Source organism: Phodopus roborovskii, unplaced genomic scaffold (assembly GCF_943737965.1).
Source record: "Phodopus roborovskii unplaced genomic scaffold, PHOROB, whole genome shotgun sequence".
Lineage (NCBI taxonomy): Eukaryota > Metazoa > Chordata > Mammalia > Rodentia > Cricetidae > Phodopus > Phodopus roborovskii.
Window position 1 is genome coordinate 6,170,880 of NW_026126433.1, and position 23,964 is coordinate 6,194,843.

Genomic DNA, 23,964 nt, shown 5'->3' on the forward strand with positions numbered 1-23,964 from the left:
AGATGGTATCTCAAAGTTGTTTTGATTTGCATTTCCCTGATAGCTAAGGATGTTGAACACTTTCTTAAGCGTCTTTCAGCCTTTTTGATTTCCTCTATTGAGAACTCTTTCTTCAGTTCTGTACCCCATTTTTTAATAGGGTTGTTTGGTGTTTTGTTGACTAGTTTCTTGAGTTCTTTGTATATTTTGGAGATCAGCCCTTAGGTGAAAATCTTTTCCCAGTCTGTGGGCTGTTGTTTGGTCTTGTCGACTGTGTCCTTTGCTTTACAGAAGCTTCTAAGTTTGAAGAGATCCCATTTATTAATTGTTGCTCTCAGTGTCTGTGCCCTGGAGTTATATTCAGGAAGCAGTCTCCTATACCAATTTGTTCAAGGGTACCTCCTACTTTCTCTTCTAAGAGGTTCAATGTGGCTGGATTGATGTTGAGGTCTTTGATTCATTTGGACTTGAGTTTTGTGCATGGCGACAGACATGGGTCTATCTGCAGTCTTCTACACACCCTCATCTAATAGTGCCAGCACCATTTGTTGAAGATGCTGTCCTCACCCCATTGTATAATTTTAGCTGTTTTGTCAAAAATCAGGTGTTCATAGGTGTGTGGGTTAATATCAGGATTTTCAATTAGATTCCATTGGTCTACCTGTCTATTTTTGTGCTAATACCAGGCTGTTTTCAGAACTATAGCTCTACTTCACATGACCTGTCAGATCTACATGACCCCAACTGGATGGCATTCCTCTACATATGGAATTGGGGTGGGGGTATAGGAGGGGAGGGTGGTTAGGGTGCATGTGAGAGGGCAGAGAGGGTAAAAGGGAGGGAAGGAGGGACGGAGAGGGAACTGGGATCGACATGTAAAATAATAAATTAAATATAAAAGAAAATGCTTTGTCTCCAAAATTTAAGTTCAAGGACAAGTTACTGGGGAAAAGGATTTCTATTTTTGTTTCCACAGATAATGAAAAGCTGTGTATTCCTTCCAGACTAATGTGGTTTCATCAAGCCAGACCGCCTGAAACAGAGTACCAGGTGACCCTACAATTCAAAACAGCTGGACAAAGCAGCCTTGCAGACTACAGCCAGGATTTCTGCATCTTCTTAGAATCCCCCCATGACAGCGCCCCTTACCAGCAGGAAGTAGTTTGGAAAGAACGACGCCCAAATTCCCAAATATTGTCTATAAATGTTTGTTTTCATTTAAATGGACTTGGTTATAAAAATAAATAAATAAATAAAAGCCTTAATTCGCCTATTATTTGAAACAATCGATTTGCGTTGTCAATTCTCACAGCCATGAAATGAAATGAATGATAAAAAAAAAATCAGGTTGTCTAAAATCATGTTGCTAATCTTCATATTTCACAGAAAAAAGCAAGTTATAGCCACTGCCAAGATGAGAATGCTGCTCATTTTTTGTAAATAACATTTGTCAGAACTCTGCTATGCTCATGTACTTACATACTGCCTATGGCTGCTCTTACACTCCAGTGGCCACGCTGAGCTATCCTGACAGAGAGCATGTGGTCTACATAGCCTAGAACGGCTACATTCTGTTCTGCAAGGAGTTGCTGCTGTGAGAGCTGTTCCATAGCTGGTTTGTGGGGAAAATGACCGCAGGTTGCTCTCTTAAGCCCTAAGTTAAGCTTATATGTGTGTTTTCATTAATGAAACTTTGCCACACAAATAGTGGATTTCATTATGATACTCATAGGTATGTGTTCCATTGCACTTACATTTACAGCCCATTTCTCTCTCATCACACACACACTCATACACACACACACACACACACACACACACACACACACACGCATGTATGTGTGTCTAAGCTCTAGTTACTACATATGGGAGAAAACATGAAATATCTGTCTGTGGCCAGCTTATGTTTTAAATTTAGATTTATTTTATTTTTATTTATGTGTATGTGTGTGTCTTTCTGTTTATGTGTGTTCATGCGTGGGTTCTCAAGGAGACCAGAAGAGGGTATTCAATTGCATGGTGCTGAAATTTGTGAGCTGCCCAATGTAGGTCCTGGGAGCTGAGCTCGTATTTCCACAAGGAAAGCAAACACTTTTAACTGCTGGGTCCTCTCTCAGTTCCACACTTACTAACATAATCAATTCCAGCCATGTCCCTGCAAATGACATAATTTCTTCTCCTTTTTAATGGCTGAGTAAAGATAAATTGCATCTCTATGTTGCATTTCATTTGTCCATTCCTCTGCCCATGGGTATCTAGGCTGGCTTCACATCTTGGCTATTGTGAGTATTGCAACAGTAAGCATGAGAGTTCAGGCATCCCTGTTGTGTGACAACCAGATTCCTTTAGCTATATACCCAGAAGTGGTAGAGCTGGGCCATACTGCAGTTGTGATTCTAGCTTTTGTGAATCCTTCTCACTGATTTCCATAGTTGTTGCACTGACTTATTCTTACTTTGCATTCTCACCAACAGTATATAACGGGTCCCTTCTCCATGAATCCTCAGCAGCATTTGCTAAAAATAACACAAATTTGTTATATTGTTGATTTGGAGATTAGAAGTCTGAAGTGGGCTTCCCTGGACTAACATGAAGGTATTGATGGAGAATGCATTGCTTCTGGAGGCTGAAGAAAAGGACTGTATTTGTCACCATAAGCTCCTGTAAACCATCTTTGTCCCTTGGCTCACTGCTCACTTTTGTATGGTGCTTAGAATTAGACTCACTCACACATTCAAGGCAAGTATTCAGCCAGTGACTTGAGCACCCCCAGTTCCTTTTCCATGCTTAAAACCAACAACACCATCTCCTCAATCCTCTCTCTCTGACTCAACATTGTTGTCCCATCTTCTCTGACTCTGAACTTGAAGTTATCAGCCCCGTTGCCATAGTACAGGTTAACCTTTCCATTTCAAGACCCATAAGTGAAGGCATATGGGAAATAAGGCAGCATGTTAACAGGCCATAGAGATTGGACTGTGGACAACTTTGGACCCTTGCTTTGTATAGGACAGAAGGTGTTCTTACCCTGTTTCATGGATGAAGACACAGTGAATGAGTGATGGAGTGAAAACCAGAACTCAGGTGTCTATGGATGAACCAGGACCTCTTAGTTTTTCATGAACTCATACTCACATTCTTTCTCTGTTGTCTATACTCTGCTGTCTGTCTTAGTTAGGGTTTCTGTTGCTAGGATAAACACTATGACCAGAATCAACTTGTGGAGGAATGGGTTTTTATTTGATTATACTTCCATGTAACAGTCCATCACTGAGAAAATTCAAGACAGGAATTCAAAAAGGACAGTAACCTGGAGGCAGGAGCCAAGGCAGAGATTACCATGGGGTGCTGCTTACTGGCTTGCTCAGCCTGCTCTGAAAGTGGATTGGATCAAGCCTATCCACATTATTGTGGATGATGTACCTGATGTCAACTACATGTGCTAACTACATCACAAAATGCTTTGACAGAAACACTCAGGTTAACACGTCATGAAACAGTTACTGGTGGTAGCCAAGCTAACTTGACACATGTGTGTCATAGGACACATTACCTTTAGTGGCCCTATTTAGCTTGTTACATCATATTTATGTGTGGTGGGGCTAGTGTATATGTGTTTACATGGGTGCATGCAACTATGTGTCTGTGGTGAGTGTGCATGTGTGTGCATGAGAATTTGGGGACCAGAGGTTGATGTGGAACATATTATGTGGCCACTATCCACCTTAGTATTTACAAAAGTAGCATTTTGTATTCTTTGATAATTTCATGTATGTGAACAATGCGTTTTGATCATATTCACCAGTCTATACCTCCCTGTATCCCCTCACAAACCCTTTTCTTCCTCATTTCTTCTAGTTCACACCCTTTCTTAAAATAGCCCATGGAGTGCCTGTGTATGTGCATATGGCTATCTACTGGAGCATGGTCACCTTGCCAGGGGCCACACCCTTAATGAAAAATGACTTTCACTTGGCAGGCTGGCTCCCACCATTAATTCCAGGCAGAGGTAGGTGGATTTCGGAGTTTAAGGACAACCGGGTTGTATAGTCTAGGACATCCAGTGCTACATAATAGAGACTATGTCTTAAAAAGCCAAAAGGGAAAAACAACAAACAAAGAAACAAAAGCCAAAACACTGACTTCTCTCTCCCATGATCTTTGGTTCTTACATCTTTCCATTGTGGTCTCTTTCTTACATCTTCCTCAGTGGTCCCTGAGCCTTGGTGTAGTATAGATTTCCCATTTGTGGCTGAGCACTCCATAGAAATATATTCTGTACTTTGACCATTTGCTAGTGTCTGCATTAACCTTCATTGTCTAGCACACAAAAAAGCTTCGCCAACGATGTCTGAAAATTGTGCCAATTTGTACAATGGATATGCAAATTTGGAAGACAGTTTGATACTATCAATACCACAGGAGACCTATGGACTCCCCAACTGTGGGCTGTTGGCCAAATTTATAATATTAAGTGTATGTATCCTTCTGCCTTAAATCCAATCAGAAAGATTATCTCCATAACACTTTTGTCCCTATTGCATTCATGGGCAAATCTTGCCTGTACTTTATTTTTTGAGACAGGGGATTAAAAACTGAGCATGAGCTTTCAAATCGATTATGCTGGCCAGCAGTGTTTCCCAAGAATCCTCCTGTCTCTGCTTCACATTACTGGGATTAAAGACACACTGGCATAGCTGCCTTTTGCACAGGTGCAGGGCATCTGAGCTCAGATTGTCTTCTTGTGTGGCAAGCATTTTACCAACCAATGCATCTCTACAGCTCACTCACAACACATTTTAAAAAGTAAGACGTAAAGGCTAGAGAGATAGCTTTGTAGTTAAGAGTGCTTGCTGCTCTTTCAAAGAACCAGACTTTGGTTCCAGTGCTCTTACTGGTTGGTTCAAAGCTGCCTATAACTCTACTCCAAGGGGTCCCATCCCCTCTTCTGGCCTCTGTAGACACTCACACACGTGTGTGCATATGCACACACAGGCACAGAAATGTCAATAAGTTAAAAAATTAAGGTTCTGATGCCACAGAACAACAGAGAGGAGCAAGAGTATGTTTGTATTTTTTTTTTTTTTTGGTTTGGTTCCTATTCTTTTCCTAACAAGCAAATGCTGCTAACTGATGTTTGTATTTCAGATTTCACCCCTTGTATTACTACACTACCCATATTCCTACATTCACATAGTACGCATATGTGTTCTATCCATTTTATACATGCTAAATTTGACTTGCTTTTAAGTGTTGTGTAAAGATGTTTCTTTCAATATTTGTATGCATGGCTCTATTTCAGCTTTTTAGCATTTACATAGAAAATATCAAGGTTTATATGCATCGGAGTACAGCTAACCCTTTCCTTGGTGGTAAACCTTGACTTTTGTTTTCTCTAACTCTGAACATTGTTACAGTGTATGATCCTTTTTCACATATCTGAGTGTAATTGTTTCACTAATTGGCATATGTATTTTTAAAATATATTTTATTTATGTGCATGTATGCATGCCTCTGTATGAGTATGCATGTACATGCAGATACCTGGAGATGCTAGGAGAGGGTGTTGGGCTTCCAGGAGCTGGAGTTATAGGTGGTTGTGGGCTGCCTAATGTGATTCTGGGAACCAAACTCTGGTTTCTGAAATAGCACTTTTAACCTCTAAGACATCTTCCCAGGTCTACTCAAAGGCATATTTAGAAGTAGAATTATCATGCCCATGAATTCATACTTTAACATTTGATGGTACCCAGAAGCTGCTCCAGAGAGGCTACACTACACTGTTTCCACAAACAGAAAAGGAGAATTCACATTTATCACTCTTACTCAGCAAGAACCACGCAGTGTTAATATTTTGTACCACAATAGGATGGAGGAATGGCAGGTCACCAATGTTTAGTTGTCATCCCTAACGTTATTAAGGTATTTACCGAATATATATCTTTCCCATCAATTACTTGTCTTTTTGTTTATTCTTGATTGATGCATCATTCTCTCACTGTTTTGGTTGTTTACTTATGAGGCATATTTCATTTATGTGCTGTATAGTCCACACATTTTCATATGTATGTACACTTTATTTTGTTTTATGAATGCTTTGGGTGTTTAAATATTTTCACATGTTAATCTGTTAATATTTACTCCAAGCTTCTGGGTTTTATGCCTTGTTTAAGGAAGTCTTACCTATTTTCTACTAAACCATGAATAGAAACATCTTGGTTTTATACTTTCATGAAATAGCTTCCATTTGATCACCACCACAGCTCTGGTAAACCCAGCTGGTTAGAGTGCCGTGCAGGCTGGCTTCCATTCTCATAACTGTTCATAGAATTTGTTGACAAAATTGACCTCCAAGTAATTTTTTTGAAAGATAACTTATCTTTGTTTATTAATTGTAAAAGCACAGTATTAATTATTTTTTTCAAGATGCACCAGAAACTGGTTTACTTAGTTTCTTATTTCACTCTCTACCTACTGATAATAACGAGTTTATGGTGACGTCACTACCAAAGGACGCAAGAGTGCAGTGCATGCTCATCTCGGGCTGTCTGGGCCTCCTGCATCACTGTGTGGAGCTGCTTATCCCCTGTCACTTCCCTGACTCAGGGTAGCGCCCTTCACTTTCATCCATCATCCTAGGGCCCCAGGTGAAAACAGCATCTGATGTGGACATTGTGCCTGTTTTTAAACAACACCTTCTGCTCCAACCTGAAGAAATGGGTCCTTGTCAGCACATTACCATCAATTACATATCTTTAAAGTGGCTTTCTAGGAAATTGCTTATGAATAGTTAGGCTGCAACATGACATCATGTGTTTCCTGCTATATGTCATGTCCCTGCTCATCTTTTCTTTTCTTATGTATTTTTTTCCCATTTCAAAGGGAATTTCAGAGACTGGAGGGGCAGCTCAGATGGTAGAGTGCTTGTTTAGCATGTATGAAGCTGTAGGTATGGTCCTCAGAACCATGCGACACTAGGCACTGTAGTGCACACCTATGATCCTAGAGCTTAAGAGGCAGAGGCAAGAGGACCAGAAGTTCAAGGTTATCCATGGCTACATAGCAAATTTGAGGCTAGTTTGGGCTACATGGTAATTTCAGCACTATCATTTTTTTCTTTACATGACCAGCAACTAGGTTCCCCTCCCCGCCTTAGAAGCTGGAGATGGCTCAGCATTTAGGACACTGGTTGCTCCTGTCTGATGATGACTGGACAAGGCACTGATCTATGAGTATAGAAGAATATCTTTAGGAAACTGACTATTTTTTGTTTAGGCCAATAGTGTTTGGTGTTACCCTAGATTTCTGGGCTATCTAGTCTCTGGTTCCTGGTTACCAAAGCAGTGTCAGGTGTGGGTTCCTTTTCTTGTAGTGGGCCTTAGATCAAATCAGACGTTGGTTGGATGCTGCCGATGTTCTGTGGATCACTGCCCTAGCATATTTTCAGGCAGGACAGATTCTGGATCACAGTTTTTGTGGCTGGGTTGGTGTCCACCTTTTCCTTTCAGTAGCCTGCAGAGATCTTCCCCACACAAAAGAGACTAGGATGTAGGGGTGAAGTCTTCTTTAGGCACCAGCTTAACTTCTCCATGTTCAGTGAGTTGTATGGGTGTTGTTCTTGGCAATGGGGCCCCACTCTTGGTTTGTGGAAAGAACCCTCTTGTTTTAGCAACAGCCTGGGTTGTTTGGGAACTTCCTTGGGACCCCTCCTGGCCCACAATGCAATTGAATACTACCCAGTCCTGCCACTGGAAGCCTTGCCTGGCAACAAAAGATGGCCAGTTTGGACCTCTTTCCACTTGTTACTAGGAATTCTCATTAGGATCACCTTCCTGAATTCCAAGAAGTTTCCATACCACTAGGTTTCCAGCTGTCTCTCCACCTCATCTCTCCCCACACTTGATCTCTCCCACTCCGGTCTCCATCTTTCCTCACTTTGCTTGTAAAGTCTATTATATTCCACATTTCCAGGACGATCCATGTGTTCAGCCTTCCCCCCAGACTCCTCCTCTTTACCTAGCCTTGCTGGGTCTATAGATTGTAGCTTGGTCACAATTTACTTAATCATTAATATTCATTTACATGTGGAATATATATCATGTTTGTCTTTCTAGGTCTGGGATACTTCAGTCAGGATGATTTTTTTTTCTGATTCCATCCATTTGCCTACAAATTTCATGTCAAATTTTAACAGCTGAACAGTAGTACTCCTTTGTGTAAATGCACCATATTTTCTTTATCAATTCTTCTTTTGAGGGACATCTAGGTTTTTTTCTATTTTTTGGTTGTGAATAAAGCTTCAATGAACATGTTTGAGCAACATCTCTGTGGTAGATGTCCTTTGGGTATATGCCCAAGACTGATACAGCTGGATTTTGAGGGAGATCTATTTCCAACTTTCTGAGGAACTGCTGTATTGCTTTCCATAGTGGCTGTATAAGTTTGCACTGCCCCGAGCAGTGGAGGAGTGTCCCCCTTGCTTCACATCCTCACAAGCAGGAGCTGTAACTTGTGTTTTCGATCTTAGCCATTCTGACAGGTGTAAGATGGAATCTCAAAGTAGTTTTGATCTGCATTTTCCTGATGTCTAAGGATGTTGAACATTTCTTTAAGTGTTTCTCAGTCACTTGAGATTTTTCTATTGAGAATTACCTGTTTAGAGCTGCACACCATGTTTAAATTGGATTATTTGGGTTTTCTGATGTCAAATTTCTTGAGTTCTTTATATATTTTGGTTATCAACCCTCTGTCAGATGTGGGGTTGGGGAAAATCTTCACATTATGTAGGTTGCTGCTTTGTCCTATTCTTGGTGTCCTTTGCCTTATAGAAAACTTTCAGTTTCATGAGGTCTATTTATTAATTGTTGATCTTAGTGCATGTGCTATCAGTGTTCTGTTCAGGAACTTATCTTTTGTGCCAATGTGTTCAAGGCTATTTCCCACTTTATCTTCGATCAGATTTAGTATGTCTGGTTTTATGTTGATTCAATTATTCATTTAGTCAAGCAAGCAACATTTGTTAAGCCTTCCTCCTTTGTATCTGGAATTGTGCTGGTATAGGGAATGGAAATTTGACAGCAAAGTAAAGAAACTATGATTAAAAAAAAAGTCCTGTTCAAGAATCCTCAGAGAAATAATGTGATGTGGATTGTTACACATATCTCTTCTTTCTTGCCTTTTGTTTTTTCCTCCCTCCTTCCTTCACTTCCTCCCTCCTCTTTTCCCTCTTTTCCTTCCTCCTGCCTTCCCTTCTTCCTTCTTTTCCCAACTCCCTTTCTTTCTTCCTTCCCTTTCCCCTTTCCTCTCATCCCAACTCCCTTTCTTCCTTTTCTCTTCCTCTCCCTCCCTCTTCTGTCTCTGTCTCTGTCTCTGCCTCTCTCTCTCTCTCTCTCTCTCTCTCTCTCTCTCTCTCTCTCTCTCTCTCTCTGTCCTGGAAATTGAATCTACAAGCTTGTGCATGCTTGGCTAGTTTGCTTGACCACTAAGTTTTATCCCTGGCCATTTTGTATTTTTCCACTTTGAGAAGGGACTGCAAAGTCACTCAGATGGGCCTTGAACTTCTGATCCTGCTGCTTCAGCCTCCTGAGAAGCTGGGTTTTGGGGGTCTGTGCCACTTAACCTGGCTTGATAAATATTTGTTTTGGAGGGATGTGACAGTGTTATAGAAGCATAGAAGATGGGCAGACAGGTGGGACATTTTCTCTGGGGCAAAAGAGTTTGGGGACAAGGTTTGATGCACAAATGATCCAGGTAGGATGAAGAGCAGAGCCTGATGGTTGTTATTATTCAAAGGGTTGTTTAGCCAGCCAGACTGTCACCTTCGAAGACTGATTCCCAGATGATTACAGCTTCCTAGAGATGGATCAGAGTACACTATCGGCACTGAGTTCCACACCTGTCTACTGTTGGGAATGGATGGACAGATTTTGCACACATCTTGAGTCCTCTGTTTGAAGTCCCTGACTTCTCAGTACAACTGGATGTCAGCTGTCACAGCTGGCCACTCTTGGTCAGTGACATACACTGTTGGTGGCTGCAGAATGAGACTTGTACCATGCAGGATGGCAGACAGGATGCTGCACAGGGAAGGCCTGCGGTGTTGGCTCACCATGAGGAGTTCATTCTGGTAGTACAGCTGTCTGGAAGGAAATTCTACAATTTGAATGAAAGGGCTGAGATCTGATGACTGACAGGAGGACGCTGAATTAGGACAGGTAAAAATCAAGGGTTTGGGGGCCTGGAGAGATGGCTCAGTTGTTAAGAGTGTTGACTGCTATTCCAGAGGACCAGGGTTCAATTCTCAGAAGCCACTTGGCAACTCAACTGCCTGTAATTCCATTTCCAAGGGACACAACACCCATTCACACAAAAACAAACAAGTAAAAGATTTGTTTAAAACAACAGCAACACACACACACACACACACACACACACACACACACACACCTTATTGCAGTTGGGGTATGTGCTAAAGTCTGAGTCCCATATTGTCACCAAAGATCACATAGAAGCCTACGATTGGAGCCACAGCCTGAGGCCTTGATGGCACCCAGGGGCAATGCTGCTGCAGAACTACCCTGACCTGAGAGGCCTGTGCTTCCACTCAGAGCCAGGATGTTGTTCAGGCCCAAGTTGCTTTGGAGGATTATGTCTGGGTTCATGGTCCAGTTCCATGTCTGTGGACCATGTCACCTCAGGGGGCCTTAGTAACCAAGAGAAATGAAATCAGAGGGCCATGCTGAGCCTGCCCCACTCTTGACTGGCCCTGGGAAAGCTGGCCTTGCCTCTCACTGGACACTGCAGCAAGAGAGTTGGCTCACACCCTCATGGAGAGCTGGCCCTGCACAGGAGAGAGGGCTCCACCCCTCCCTTCACCAGGGTGAACTGATCGTGAAGACATGGGGATAGGTGAACTGACTCTACCCTCTGACCAGCTCAGTTACCAAGCTGGCCACAGCCTGACCTTGGGCAGGCCCAACCTAGCATCTACCCTATCTAGGACCTGCTGGAGCTTATGAAGGAACTGGTCCTGTGGAACTTGTGGTTTGCATGATCTCTATGACTCCAGGCAGCCTTGGGATATCCCAGAGGAGTCCCTATAAGGATCCATTGATGATGGTGCACCAGAAATCAGAGACCTTGAACAAGTGACTCGCTGCAATAAATATTTGCTAACAAAGCTGATAAAACTAAAGGATGTCCTATATGACACAGAACTCCCAATGCCACAGAGGAATGAAGAGGTGTTGGAGAGGCAGGAGAGAAGGAGGAGTAAAGAGATGTTTTTTTTGCATTTTGTTATTGTTTTTATTTGCTTATATGTTTTGTTTTCTTTTGTGGGGTGTTCTGCATGGCTGAAGGATGGATATGGGAGGACTGGGAGGTGAGCAGAATTGGAATGCATGATGTGAAACTCCCAAAGAATCAATAAAGAAGTTAAATTTAAAAAAAAATCAGGGGTATCATAGAGAAGTTTGGATGCTTAACCAACCGTGGTGTTGCAAGGGGTAGGTGATGCTTAGAAGGTAATGCTTCCTCCTGATTTAATTGTGACAATAAATGTTCAAAAGAAAGGACTTTGTTAAATTTTTTGATGTGTAAAAATCTAAGAGCTGGGAGAAGTCTCTTCCTTCCATACTCCTTTCCTCACCAGGTTCAATTTCCAGCACCCACATAGCAGCTCACAACCATCTGTAATCCAGTCCCAGGGGATTTGACTCCTTCCTCTTACTTCCTCAGGTACTGAGTACATATAAGGCACACAGACACACAAAGAAGAAAAACACCCATATGGTTAAAATAATAAATAAATGAATAAAACAACCTGGAGTTTAAGAAAAGGAATGGCATTCAACCTTTAATCGTGCTTGCTTTCTCACCAGGATGGTGAGAGTTAGCAAGACCTTCTGCAACATTTTTCAGTTGCTTGTTTTTGTGGGGAAGTGAACATTGCACCTATACTTGTTGTTAAAGTTATTGTCTAAACTCAGTTCAGTCAATTGCTCATCTCACTTTTCTCTCTGTTAATGTCAACATAACAATTACAGTCAACATGTTTTACCCACAGGATTACAGTGAGCTGTTTATAGCCCAACATTGTGGAAACAACATTTGTTTTATAAATGTCATGTGTAAGTATTCTTTGGTCATTTGCAGCAACGGGAGAAGGATAGCATGCTGGAACTCTGGCTGTCACCCAGCCTACATAGAGGTATTTATGATGCCCACACATTAGCATCAGCTGGTACTTTGCTGGTAGGTTTCCACGGAACCATATCTTTTTATTATAGCTATTTGCAAGCAGTCATTGATACATTTATCATTTCTGGGTTTTAATACAATTGCAACTCAGGCAATCTGAAATCAATAAAGTTTTAGATGGGATGTGCCAATTGGATAATGAAAGTGATTTGGACACATAGACATTTGTAACATTTGGGAAAATCATTCTTTTTGAATAATGGGGAGACTGTGATCTGCTGTTGCCAATGTAAATAATGTTCTGAGTTCTAAAGAGATAAGTTGCTTATTGGTAGTACCAGAGGGGGGCTTTAATTCTCTTAACCCATAGATTAATATGCATAGATTCTATTTGAGTATCAGAATGTCCCCTGAAGGTCAGTGTTGGTCTTCTTTACATACACATAGCACAAAATTTATTTATTTATTTTATGTGTGCACAAAGTGTGTGTGTGTGTGTGTGTGTGTGTGTGTGTGTGTGTGTATGCACATGCTATGATGTTCTTGTGTGTATGTCACATAAAAGCTTGTGGAGTAGATTTCATTCCTTCACCATGTAGGTTCCAGGTCTTCAGGCTGGCTGGCAAGTGGTTTTACCTGCTGATCCAACTCACTGGCCATTAGAAATCTAGTGTTAGAAGGGTCCCTATGTGTTTGATGGTCTGACATCTAAATTTACAGCCAAGAGGATAACTGACTTTCTTAGTAGCTACTTCCTCATCATCTCTTGATCAAAATCTTCCCATTGAATTCTCTTTCTTTGTCACTTCTACAATCCCTTGTGGACCTCAGAATTCCTCTGGGTTAATTTAAAAGATGTCAAAACCATGGTAATGGGAAAACTATACTGTAGTGAGATATCCACCCCACCTGCACCTGTTGCACTGACCACGCCCATTGGGGCATGGGGACAGGTGCAAGCATGGCCTTGAGAGACTAGGTCTGGGGTTGCAGACCCCAGTGCTCTCTCTTACTTCCTGAGACAGAAAGAATCCGGAGGCATCCTTGGTACAGGAACCTGCTGGTGGTTGTCTGTTTCTGGTTTGATTTCTCCCCGAATAAACATCCATCAGCTTATCGTTTCCCAGATTCTTATTTACCACGCATTAGTACACAAGGAGTCTTTGCTTTTCATGATTACTATAATCAGGAGGGACTGATGGACCTCCAATAGAAAGGTTATGAAGAGCAAATTAGTTAACATGTGCAAGGCATCTAACTTGTTATTAGTTCTGGGTCTTCCTCTCTGAGAGCAAACATCTAGTTGTGTTTCACCTATGGTAGTTTACAGGTGTTGTTGCTGGATTGACATCCATGAAGTTCCTAGTTGACATTTTTTGATGCCATTTGTTTTTGAGCTTTTCTACATTCTTATCTAAGCCAACAGTTGGGAAATTTCTTTCCTTCTTTCAGCATTGAGAGTTGAACCTAGAGTATCATGCATATGAGGCCAGTGCTTTACTTTTAAGAATCAGTCCCAGGCCTCAGTTGGGAACTTTTAGTGAAAACAATCTAAATAAGATAAGAAAAAATACACCTCATAGTGTCATCATGTATGTTTCACCCCTCCCATCTTGAAAAATAATTTTTAAGAAAGAATAAAAGTAATTTTCTGTGGTGTCTTCCAAATGTTACAACATTACATGTATTGTTTAGCTGTGAGAAAAGGGGATTTTCCTTACGGTCTCTGAAGATATCTTCAAATACAGTAATTGGAATTGCAGGGACTGCCACATGTATGTCTGTTCTAAATGCAAGAAGTATTCAAATCTTGTGATAGAATGGGTTTTAAAAAATTTTAATTACACATTTGAAGTCCTGATTACATCCTAGGAATTTATTTGCTTATGAAAAGTCAGACTATGAATTACAGCATTCTGCTTTCTCAGATTAGTTTCACTGTTCATTCCACAAATGATTTGTAAAATTTTGCAATTACCTAAAAAACATCAATACTATGTTACAAAAGGGTACTTAAATATAGATGAGAAAGATAGATGTTTGTCTTCTCCTTTAGATATTGATATTAAATAAAGGATGAAATGTCTTTATTTAAAACCAACCCCTTATCCCCCTGACAAATAGAATGAGTAAACATCAATGTGAAGAAAGGCTTCCCTTAAACTTGTTATTCAATTCAAACATGTGTTAGGAAAAAGTCTATTCTGCATATAAAATATAACAACAAAAAGGGAATAGTGAATAGAAAAATAAAATATGTAGAGGAGACAAAGATTCTGCATACATAGCTTTAAAATCCCAACAGGCAACATTTTTCAGGAGAGACTGAACGTTCATTCACTGAAACAAATTCCCACAGAGTAATATCCCAACATGATAATTTGCCACAACAAACTCACCCATTGCTGCTAACTCACCAGTCTTTAGCATTTGTCCAGTGGAAGTGGAGTTAAGATTTCACATAAGTATCTTTGCAACATAGGCATTTTCCCATTGCAATGGAATACCTTCCTACCCCCCAGACAGTTCATCTGGAATGAACTCACCAGCATCGTCTCCTACACAGTAGCAGGGTCATAGATGGAAAAGGGCTCTGTTTGGAAGACATAGAACTGGAGATCATTTTAAAAAACTGGAAGTTGTGAATAAAAATTAATGAAAGAAAACTATCTGGCTTCCTCTCTTCATTACAGCACTATGGTAAAAAGACACGCACACACACAATGTTTAATATACTTTAGTCAGAAATCACCCCTTCACTTGCTACAGGGCTCAATGTAGAATAAGAAAAGAAAAACATGTTTTTGGCTGTAGCTTTAGTAAACAGCAAATGAAGAAAAATCTGGTCTTCAAGAGGTCTGGAAAAACAGAACACAGACCTTGTCACAGGACAGTGCCTCCATTCCCCCACAAGACTTAGCCATGAGTAGTTGAGTCCTATTCTGGTGGAAAGGGAATGATGGATTAGTTCCAGCCTCAAAACAAGATAATGAAACAACTTACTGACAAAGAACAGTTAATTCTCCTGAATAATAAGGACATCATGTTTGCATATAGGACAGCATTTGTGTTATTGCTCTACTTAGAATAATACATTAAGGAACCCATAACAGACTGCACATTCAAAACTTAAGGTTCTTTGGTGAAGAATGAAAGAAAACAGTATTTGAGCTTTAAAGAAAAATATCTTATCCATGATTTTTTTCCTTTTATCTATTGATCCGTTGGATTCTCTCACAGAGCAGAGAGAGGTACTGAGTGAGTTTCACCATGGCAACAATTGCCACGCCCCCAGCCATCATACATGTCGGCCAGAAGAGAGAATGGAACAGCACATTGGAGCTATAGAGTTTGGTCAGGATGACACTCTTCTGGTTTCCTTCTGGGTCAGAATAGCAAGGGAAATTCTGGTGTCTCCTGAAGTTTTCCATGACGACACTCACCAGGGACATAGACTCTTCAAAGTTGTTTCCACACTTCGGAATATAGGAACACTGTGAAGAGCAAGACAGCTGTCATGAAGAAAATAGCTAAGAGGATAGCAGACAACTTAATATTATCTGTGGGACAAACATGGTGGCTCACTTATATATTCAATCTAATGCCTCCTAAGGCTAGAGAGATTGCACACTTATTAGAGTAATGTTTGGGGATCCCAGACAAAGTTTTCCTTAGTCACTCACCTATAAATTACTTGCCAATTAAATCTAATTATGAATGTGTTGGTTTGCTATAACAATCTCACATCACATATATAGAAAAAGTAAGTAATATTTTTTGCTATCGCTAAGAGTGGTGGGTCTTAATTATCTCCTCTCAAACACACCTGTACAGGGTTTCAGAGTGCAAACTTTTCTGAGTTTTGTCTGCACACATAATGTATTATCGTAGCATACCTCATTGGTTAATCTTAATAGTCAACTTGATTGGACCCAGAATCACCATAGAGACACACATATGGGTGTGTCTATGATTGTGGTTTCAGAAAGGTCAAACTCAGGAGGTAGTAACCACATAGAATGCAAATGGTACCTGACCCTTGGCTGGGATGCCAGACTAGATAAAAAAAATTGTGATCTGAGTACAACTATGCAAGCCTCTGTGCTTCCTGATTACCATGTGATGAGCAACTTATTAACCCTTCTGTCCACAAAAGACTGTGATCCAAAAATCTCAGGCTGGAAATCCAACCTTCCTTAAATTATTTTTGTCAGGTGTTTTGTCACAACAAAGGGAAAAGTAACTAATACACATATCAGTATAAAAGAGTGATTTTTGAATAATATTTGTTTTGACTTCATGCTGTTTGATCAAACTACCTTGGGCATCTTGTTATGTTATCAAAAACAAAACAAAATAAAATAAAAAAATCAAATCAAAACAAACTAACAAAAACCAGCTACATCTTTGGTGGCTCTTGGAAAATTCAGAGAGGCTGAGTAGAGGTCTGTGAGGAATGGGATAGTGTGAGCATGCTGAAGTGCCCTTTCCTGTCAGTCAAGGGAAGGGAGAGCATGATCACAGCAGAGTGCAGTGACCTGAGGACCTGACACGGGTTTTGATCGGCTCACTTCACCTAGAACTCTTGCCTCCTGTCGCGTCTACCTCTTTCTCTCCTCTTTCTTTCATACATTCATAATAGGTGGCCTGTGGGTATTATGTGTGCATTGGTATGAGATTTGGAGTAGGACCCTGGAATCTGGGAGAGATTTATATCTGTATGTAAATATCACAGGGAGAAGATACAAAAGAAATGAGTTAAGCTTCAGCTGGTGGAGCCTTTCTGGGATGATTTTCTGCTGACTTAGCAGCAGCGCTGGGACTTATGTCGCTGTAACCGGACTAATTCAACTCTAAGCAGCAGAAGTCTCTCTGATTAGTTAAGAATGGAAGATGAACATTCTACCAGTGCTTGGCATGGAGCCAAAGACAGCTCTGAATACATACCAGTATACTATAAATGGACTCAAAACACTGTGTGTGCATGTGCAAGGACACACTATTCCTGATTCTCAGCATGACCTTTGTAGATGGAACACCATGTCACAATGTTCAAAGGTGCCCAGCTCAGAGCCAGTGCCCATCCACTCACATGTGTGAACCCAGCACAGTGCTGGGCTCTGCCTGCTGCTGGGGTGGGAAAGAAGGCTAAAAACATCTTCAGAGAAAGGTGTAATACAGTAGGCCTGGGGCTTCATGGGCTAAAGTTTTGGCTAGCTGGGTGACAACTTTCAGGCTCTTGTGGGGCTCTTTTGTCTATCATATAGCTACACATACAGATCATGGTTTTGAGTTTTTAAAGAAATGTTTCTTGAAGCAAACATTTCTAACAACATCAAAACAAAACAAATTCAGACAAGCCACCTATAGTTGAATTCAGGTAGCGACAATCCTGATCATAAAGACATTGGGTATTGGTATGTTTTTGTGCTTATCTTACAGGAAGCATGTTCAGCGACTAACAGAGCTGTTACTTAAATGAGCTCAATAAAAATGACATTCCATTAAAAAATGGAGCTTCTCTTTATTTTCTCCTGCTATGGTGAATCAATTCAACTTACATTTTTTTTTTAAAGAAACATCTGTCAGGCAAATGGCAATAATTCTGTCACTAGATAAGATTCTTCCAAACAAAACAAGATATAAAGTACCTCGGAGGCCATCTGGCAAAGTTGTAATACAGGAGCTCCTTATTAAAGTTTAAAGAAGAGAGAGAGGTGTTCCTGTGGTCTGGCTGCACTCCATACATGCTCACACTCAGCCACTCTGTGCCAATGACACATCCTGGGCCAATATGCAGATGCTATCAGAGAGTCTGGAGTGCTCTGAGCCCTCCTGATCTTGTTATCTGCCACTTTCTGTTTCTGCCCATGAAAACTCTACCATATGTCTGCTGTTAATTTCTTTTTATTATTGACAGATCCCTTGTGATAATTAATGAATGAGGTCGTATAACAAGTTCTTGACTTGAGTTCATGTGATCCGATTGCCATAAGCAGAACCAATTTCATCTCTGTAATGAGGTTAATCGAGACTTCCCGGCACCTATCTTTCAGAATTAGATGATGAATATGCATAAGGCCCCCATAAATTTTCATTAGCATATTTTTCTACTAGAATATTACATTTCCCTACATGCTCTTCTAAAGTCTTTAGCCAAGTGCCATACACTAAGTTACAAAAGCTCTAAAGAGGGCTGGACAACCAGCTATGGGGTTCTTGCAGGGTCAGCTTGCCTTCTTGCCCTTCGGCCTTTGGAGATTTTCATTGAGCCGAATTCTACCTTATGGGTGTTTGCTTCTGTTGCTCCAGTTTTAGTCATGTGTAGTCTCTGGAAGCAAAGATTTTGTTATTGTGCTATAACTGGATGCAAGCTACAACAGTAGGTATAACATGGGGTGATGATTTAATATGTGCATACCTTCACTGTGTATTTGTGGAATAATTTTATGTGAGTGATCTAGAATATACAGAACACAGTTCAATAATATTTGACTACTATATAATCTACATTTAATGTGGAAATTATAATATGATCAAGAAGATAAAGATACCATCACTTTTAGTAATTCTTTTATGTAGTGGGTATGCCACTGGAAAGATTTAACTTTTAAACTGTGAATGATGCATAACAGAAAGAAATTGTTTTATAAACAATATATTTAGATAGTAATCAAAGTATGTAAATACGGTCACCATGAGGATATATGAATATTACAGACTGTCAATCAGTGGAGAACTGAGAAGTCTTCTTTGTGTGTGTGTGTGTTTGTGCACACATGTGTATGTACATATGTATGTATTTGTGTATGTGTTGGTTTGTGCACACATGTGTGTATCCTTGTATGTGGAAGACAAGGTTGATGTGTGTCTTTCTGAATCACTTTCCATATTTTTTTTTGAGACAGGGTCTCTCACTGAACTTGGAACTCACTGATTGGCTCGACTGGTAGGCTTCCCTACCAGGGATTCTCCCCCAAGGGATTCTCTTGTCTCCATTGCCCCAGCACTGGCAATACAGACATGCTACTTTTATGTATCCTGGGGAATCTGAACTTAGGTCCTCATCTTGCACAGCAAGTACTTTTCTGACTAAGATGTCTCCCCAGCTTTGACGGTCTCATATTTTTTTTTTCATTTCATTTATATTTTATAATTTTTTTTCAATATTTTTATGCATTATATTTTTTATCATATTTACTTTCATCCTCCAACTCTTTTAAGATTTATTCCTCATATAATATCCATCTAACTTTGTGCCCTCATCTTTTTAATTATTTCTTTTAGTTTTGAGATTATAATTCCCCCTCCTCTTCTTCCCACCAAGCCCTCCCATATATACTCCTCTTTGCTCTCTTTCAAATTTATGACCTATTTTTAATTAATTATTGTCACATGCATATATGTATATGTACATACATATATATTCCTAAATATAATCTTCTCAGTCTATGTAAAATTACTTGTATGTATGTTTTCAGGACTGACCATTTAGTATTGAATAATCAATTGGTGTACTCTTAACCTGGAGAAGAATATTTCTCTGACTCTCAGCATTCCTTAATTGCCTATAGTTCTTCCTCTAAGGTTGAGACCCCATGGTCTTTCACCATCCATGTTAGCATGTATATTGTTGTCTGTGGTCAGCTCATCTTTGGACAGTTGTGTTGGTGAGACTTTACAGGTGAAGATTTTGATATTCCTAGGAGACACAATCTCAAAACAAACTCTCTGATTCTAAGGAATCTTCCTGTCCCCTCTTATCAGTATTACGTGCAGGGATTGTTTTGTAGCTGTATCCATTGGGATTGGGATCCACAATTCTGCATTTTGATTGATTATGGTTTTCTGTAATGGTTCAGCTATTTGGAAGGGAAGTTTCTATGATGAGCAATGAGGACTACACTTATCTGTGGGTTCAAGGACAAACATCTAGAATGTAGGTATGGATTATGCTCATGACTTCACTAGCCCAGGGAAGTTGGCTAGGTTTCCAGTGCCAGGCATGGTTTCCTTCTTGTTGTGTGGATCATAAGTCCATTTATAGAACTTTTGGTTACTACACTCTTAGGGATATCATGCCATGTTGGTCATTGTTGTAGTTCATAGTTGGGTAGGTCTGTTGATTGTTTCTCTCCTTTGGACTCTTGCATGGTGTTTTCTGGTCCCATGGAAGCTAATCCTCATGGAGGAAGCTTTCAGGTAAGTTCTATCTCAGGGCCCTTTACATCTGAAATGCATAGTATTTTCAACAATGCCCTCGTTAAACAAAATTAAGTCCAATTAGTGCTGGGTATATACTCTTGGGTGGTCAACTCTTGGGTACCAGAGCCACACCTTTAAAGAAAACTAACTCTCCTTCTCTTGTCAGTAATCAATAGTAGTTCTTCAGCTGGGAACAAGAACTTTGTGACCTACTGTGTGACTCTATGTTGGGATTTTGACTGGTTTGAGCTTGAACATGTCTTATGCATGTTGTCACAACTGCTGTGAATTTATATGTGCAACTGTCCTGTTATATCTAGAAAAGAGTTTCCTTGTAGTTAACCACCACCATTTCCTCCTCCACAAAGATCCCCGAGACTTGGGAGGACAGGGTGTGATAAAGCTATCCCATTTAGGGCTGAACACTGATGAGGTTCGAGATATGTACTGATATATGGATAAGTCAATAAGAGTTGGTTTAACAGTATCTTCTCCCCACCACAACCTTCCTTTTTTAAAAGATTCATTTGTTAATCCTTTGTCTGCATGTACATCTACACATCAGAAGGGTGCATTGGAATTAAAGCTGCCATATGGGTGCTGGGAATTGAACTCTGGAAGAGCAGCCAGAGTTTTTAACCACTGAGCCATTTTGCCAGCTCTTAACAGTCTTTTCTTAACCCTGAGTTTTGCTAATAAAACTGGCTTCTTTCCCTAGCCCCTTTGATTCCTGAAAGGCAGAAACTTCCCATTAGCAATGAAAATCTCAGACGTCATCCATGGTGTAACCTTTCCTCTGCACACTGCGGAAACTTGGTCTTCAGCATCTCCCGGTTTCTTCTTCCATTACTTTGTCAATGAAGACCCAGCAGTCACATCTTCTCTTCAAATCTTTGGAACACAACAGAATTTACCTTCTCTTTGCCTCACTTCCAGGACCTTCTATGCCAACAGAGTTATTTTCATTCATGATAGACAGGAAGTTAAAAACTACCTACCTGTTGGGTTTCTAGACATGCTTCACTAGGCACATGTGAAGCACAGTGACAGGCCTTCATCCTCTAGATGAAAGATGGGGCTAGCCGCAGGAGCAGGATCTGGCTGAATTACTTCACTGTCAGCCTCTGATTTCCTGCACTGATGGGGAAGGTACCATCAGTTTCTTGGAACTTCAAATAAGTTTTATGTTTTATTTGCTCTTTTATGGAAGGGGCGATCATATTTCAAGATGAAGTTAGATATTGAATGAAATCCAAATACTCACTGAGTCCAATAAATATGGTGCCAATATGCCAGGTAGCAATATACAGGTGTCAAAACAAAAAAATAATGCAGAGTAGATGTTAAGAAGAGAATACAACAAGGGTGCCAGGTGAGATGGGAGAGGGCTGTGCCTAAAAGCCTTTCTGAAAAGACGATGCCATCACAGGTTCTTGCTCTGAAAGCTCATCAGCCCCTAGGGTACCTTAGTCCTGAGTAAAATAAACAAAATCATTCTTGTGAACATAAATGATCTTGGTTTTGAAGTCAGGAAGCCTTGTGTTATTCTGGACTTTAGGAGTCCACATATTTGTGAGAGACTGAGGTGTTGAGAGCATAAAGTGGGGCTCCCTTTTCTTTCCTCTTTGGAAACTCTTCTTATGACCACCCTTGAAGCAGCAGGTCCTTCCAGGTGAAGTTTCCATGTGTATGGTCTGTGATTTCAGCATACCTTGGATTTGGCAAGAAGGACCATTTGAAGTGTTTGAGGAAAGAGAGAACAATCCTGAATGTGACCACCACCTCTATTTTGGCTTTTTCCAGAGAGGTTCACTTTGGTCATTCTTTCCTTCAGCTTCCATTACACTGGTTATGTCAGTGTGGAGCAGCACGTTAACTGCTGTTCCCACTGATGTGATAAAGCACCCATCAAAAGCATCCTAATGTAGGAAGGGTTTGTTGTGGTTCACATTTTGGGGCACAGTCTGTTATGGAGGCAGGAAGGCAGCAGGAGCTTGGGCAGCTGATGGCATTATATCCACAGCCAGGAGGCAGAGAATGATGAATGTTTGTGTCCAGATTGCTTTCTCCTTTTTATTTAGTCCACAGGATGGTGCTGCCCACAATTGACAGGTCTTCTCATCTCAGTGTTTTTAACCTAGAAACTTCTTTGCAGACATACCTAGAGTCTAACTGAATCTAGACAACGACTCCTCACAGGCATGTCCAGAGGCCTAACTCACTCTAGGGTGATTCTAGATCCCATTGACAATCAGCAACAACTACCACAAATTGAAAATGAATTTTAAAGACACTGGAGATGTATTGAGACAGAAGGCATCTAGAGCCTTGGGATTGTTTAATATCCACAGCAGCCTATACTATGGGGCCTCACAGTATGCTGATTTGACTGAGTGAGTCAATAATCTGACCTTGGCCCCATGTTGCTGTCCTTCTCCCCATTTTCCTTCTTGCTACTCAGAGGCATGAAAGTTTATGCAATATGCTTTTAGACAGTCTTTTTTTTTTTTTTTTTTTGATTCCTGTCAGATGTTCCAGAATTCAGTTTTGGGATGACTGGAGAGATGCTCTCTTTTGGTCTCTGGCCAAAAAGGAAGGCCCACTGGTTGCTTCTCAGAGTCTCTGAGCTATCAGGTTTCTATCCCAAAAATATGACCCCCAAGACTTTATTGGTAAATAGAATGATAGAGAATTAGTTAAAAACTACATTTGGTGGCCACAGCAGAGCTGGTGCAAGCAGGGCCTGAAGAATGGCCAGTAGCTAGGCAGGAGAGGACAGGGACTTCCAGGGATAGAGAGGAACTCTGGGGAAGAATCCAAGGGGTTGGGATTCACCAGCAAGATGTGAAGTAAGTTTGATGTATAGTATGAAAGAGAGGTAACAAGCCACATGGCAGAAGGTAGATTAATATAAGTAGGTTAATTTAAGTTCTAAGAGCTAGTTGGGAGCAAGGCTAGGTTAAGGGAAAGCTTTCATAATTAATAAAAGAAGAGTCTCCATATCATTATTAGGGAGCTGGCAGTCCAAAGAAAGTCTGACTAAACAAATGTGTGTTTTTGGAGACAAAATGACCTAAGATGTCCTTCCCTGGGAGCCATCTACTTTATTTTTGAAATAGAGTCTCTCACTGGCCTACAACTTACAAAGTAGACTGGCTGGTCAATGAACTCCATCTTTTTCTCCCCAGTGCTGGAATTACAGATGTGTGACACCATGTCCTGCTTCTTATATGGGGTGGGTGGGGTCTGAGGATCAAAGTCAGGTCTCCATGCTTATGCAGTGAGCACTTGTCAGAGCCACAAGTCTTCTGAACTCCTCATCTGTGCTTTCTCAAGAACAATGTCAAAGGTTTTCTCTCCAGGAGACAGCAAGGTCAACAAAGGGTCTGAGATTTTAATTCAGACCTAGTTACTTGGTGACCGCATGATTTTGGGGAAATTCATTTTCTGTACTCAGCTTCAGTGTTATAAATTGAGAACAATGATGGTGTGGTTCATGGGGGATTGCTGCTGCAGCTAAATGAGCCAGTTTATGTAAAATATCAGTTCTCTGCAGTGTCCGGCACAGTGAGAGTTCTT

The 23,964-nt window shown here is 40.6% G+C and overlaps 1 protein-coding gene across 2 annotated transcripts in view; it reads right to left on the reverse strand.

The window, feature by feature from the left end:
- Positions 1-14,901: 14,901 nt before the first annotated feature.
- The window catches only part of Kcnmb2 (potassium calcium-activated channel subfamily M regulatory beta subunit 2), a 265,278-nt gene continuing 256,215 nt past the window's right edge, over positions 14,902-23,964 (reverse strand). For both annotated transcript variants that reach the window (XM_051185847.1, XM_051185848.1), the window contains one exon: positions 14,902-15,674. In XM_051185847.1, the coding sequence (XP_051041804.1) occupies positions 15,390-15,674 (285 nt within the window). In that variant the 3' untranslated portion in view covers positions 14,902-15,389. The remainder of the gene's footprint in view (positions 15,675-23,964) is intronic.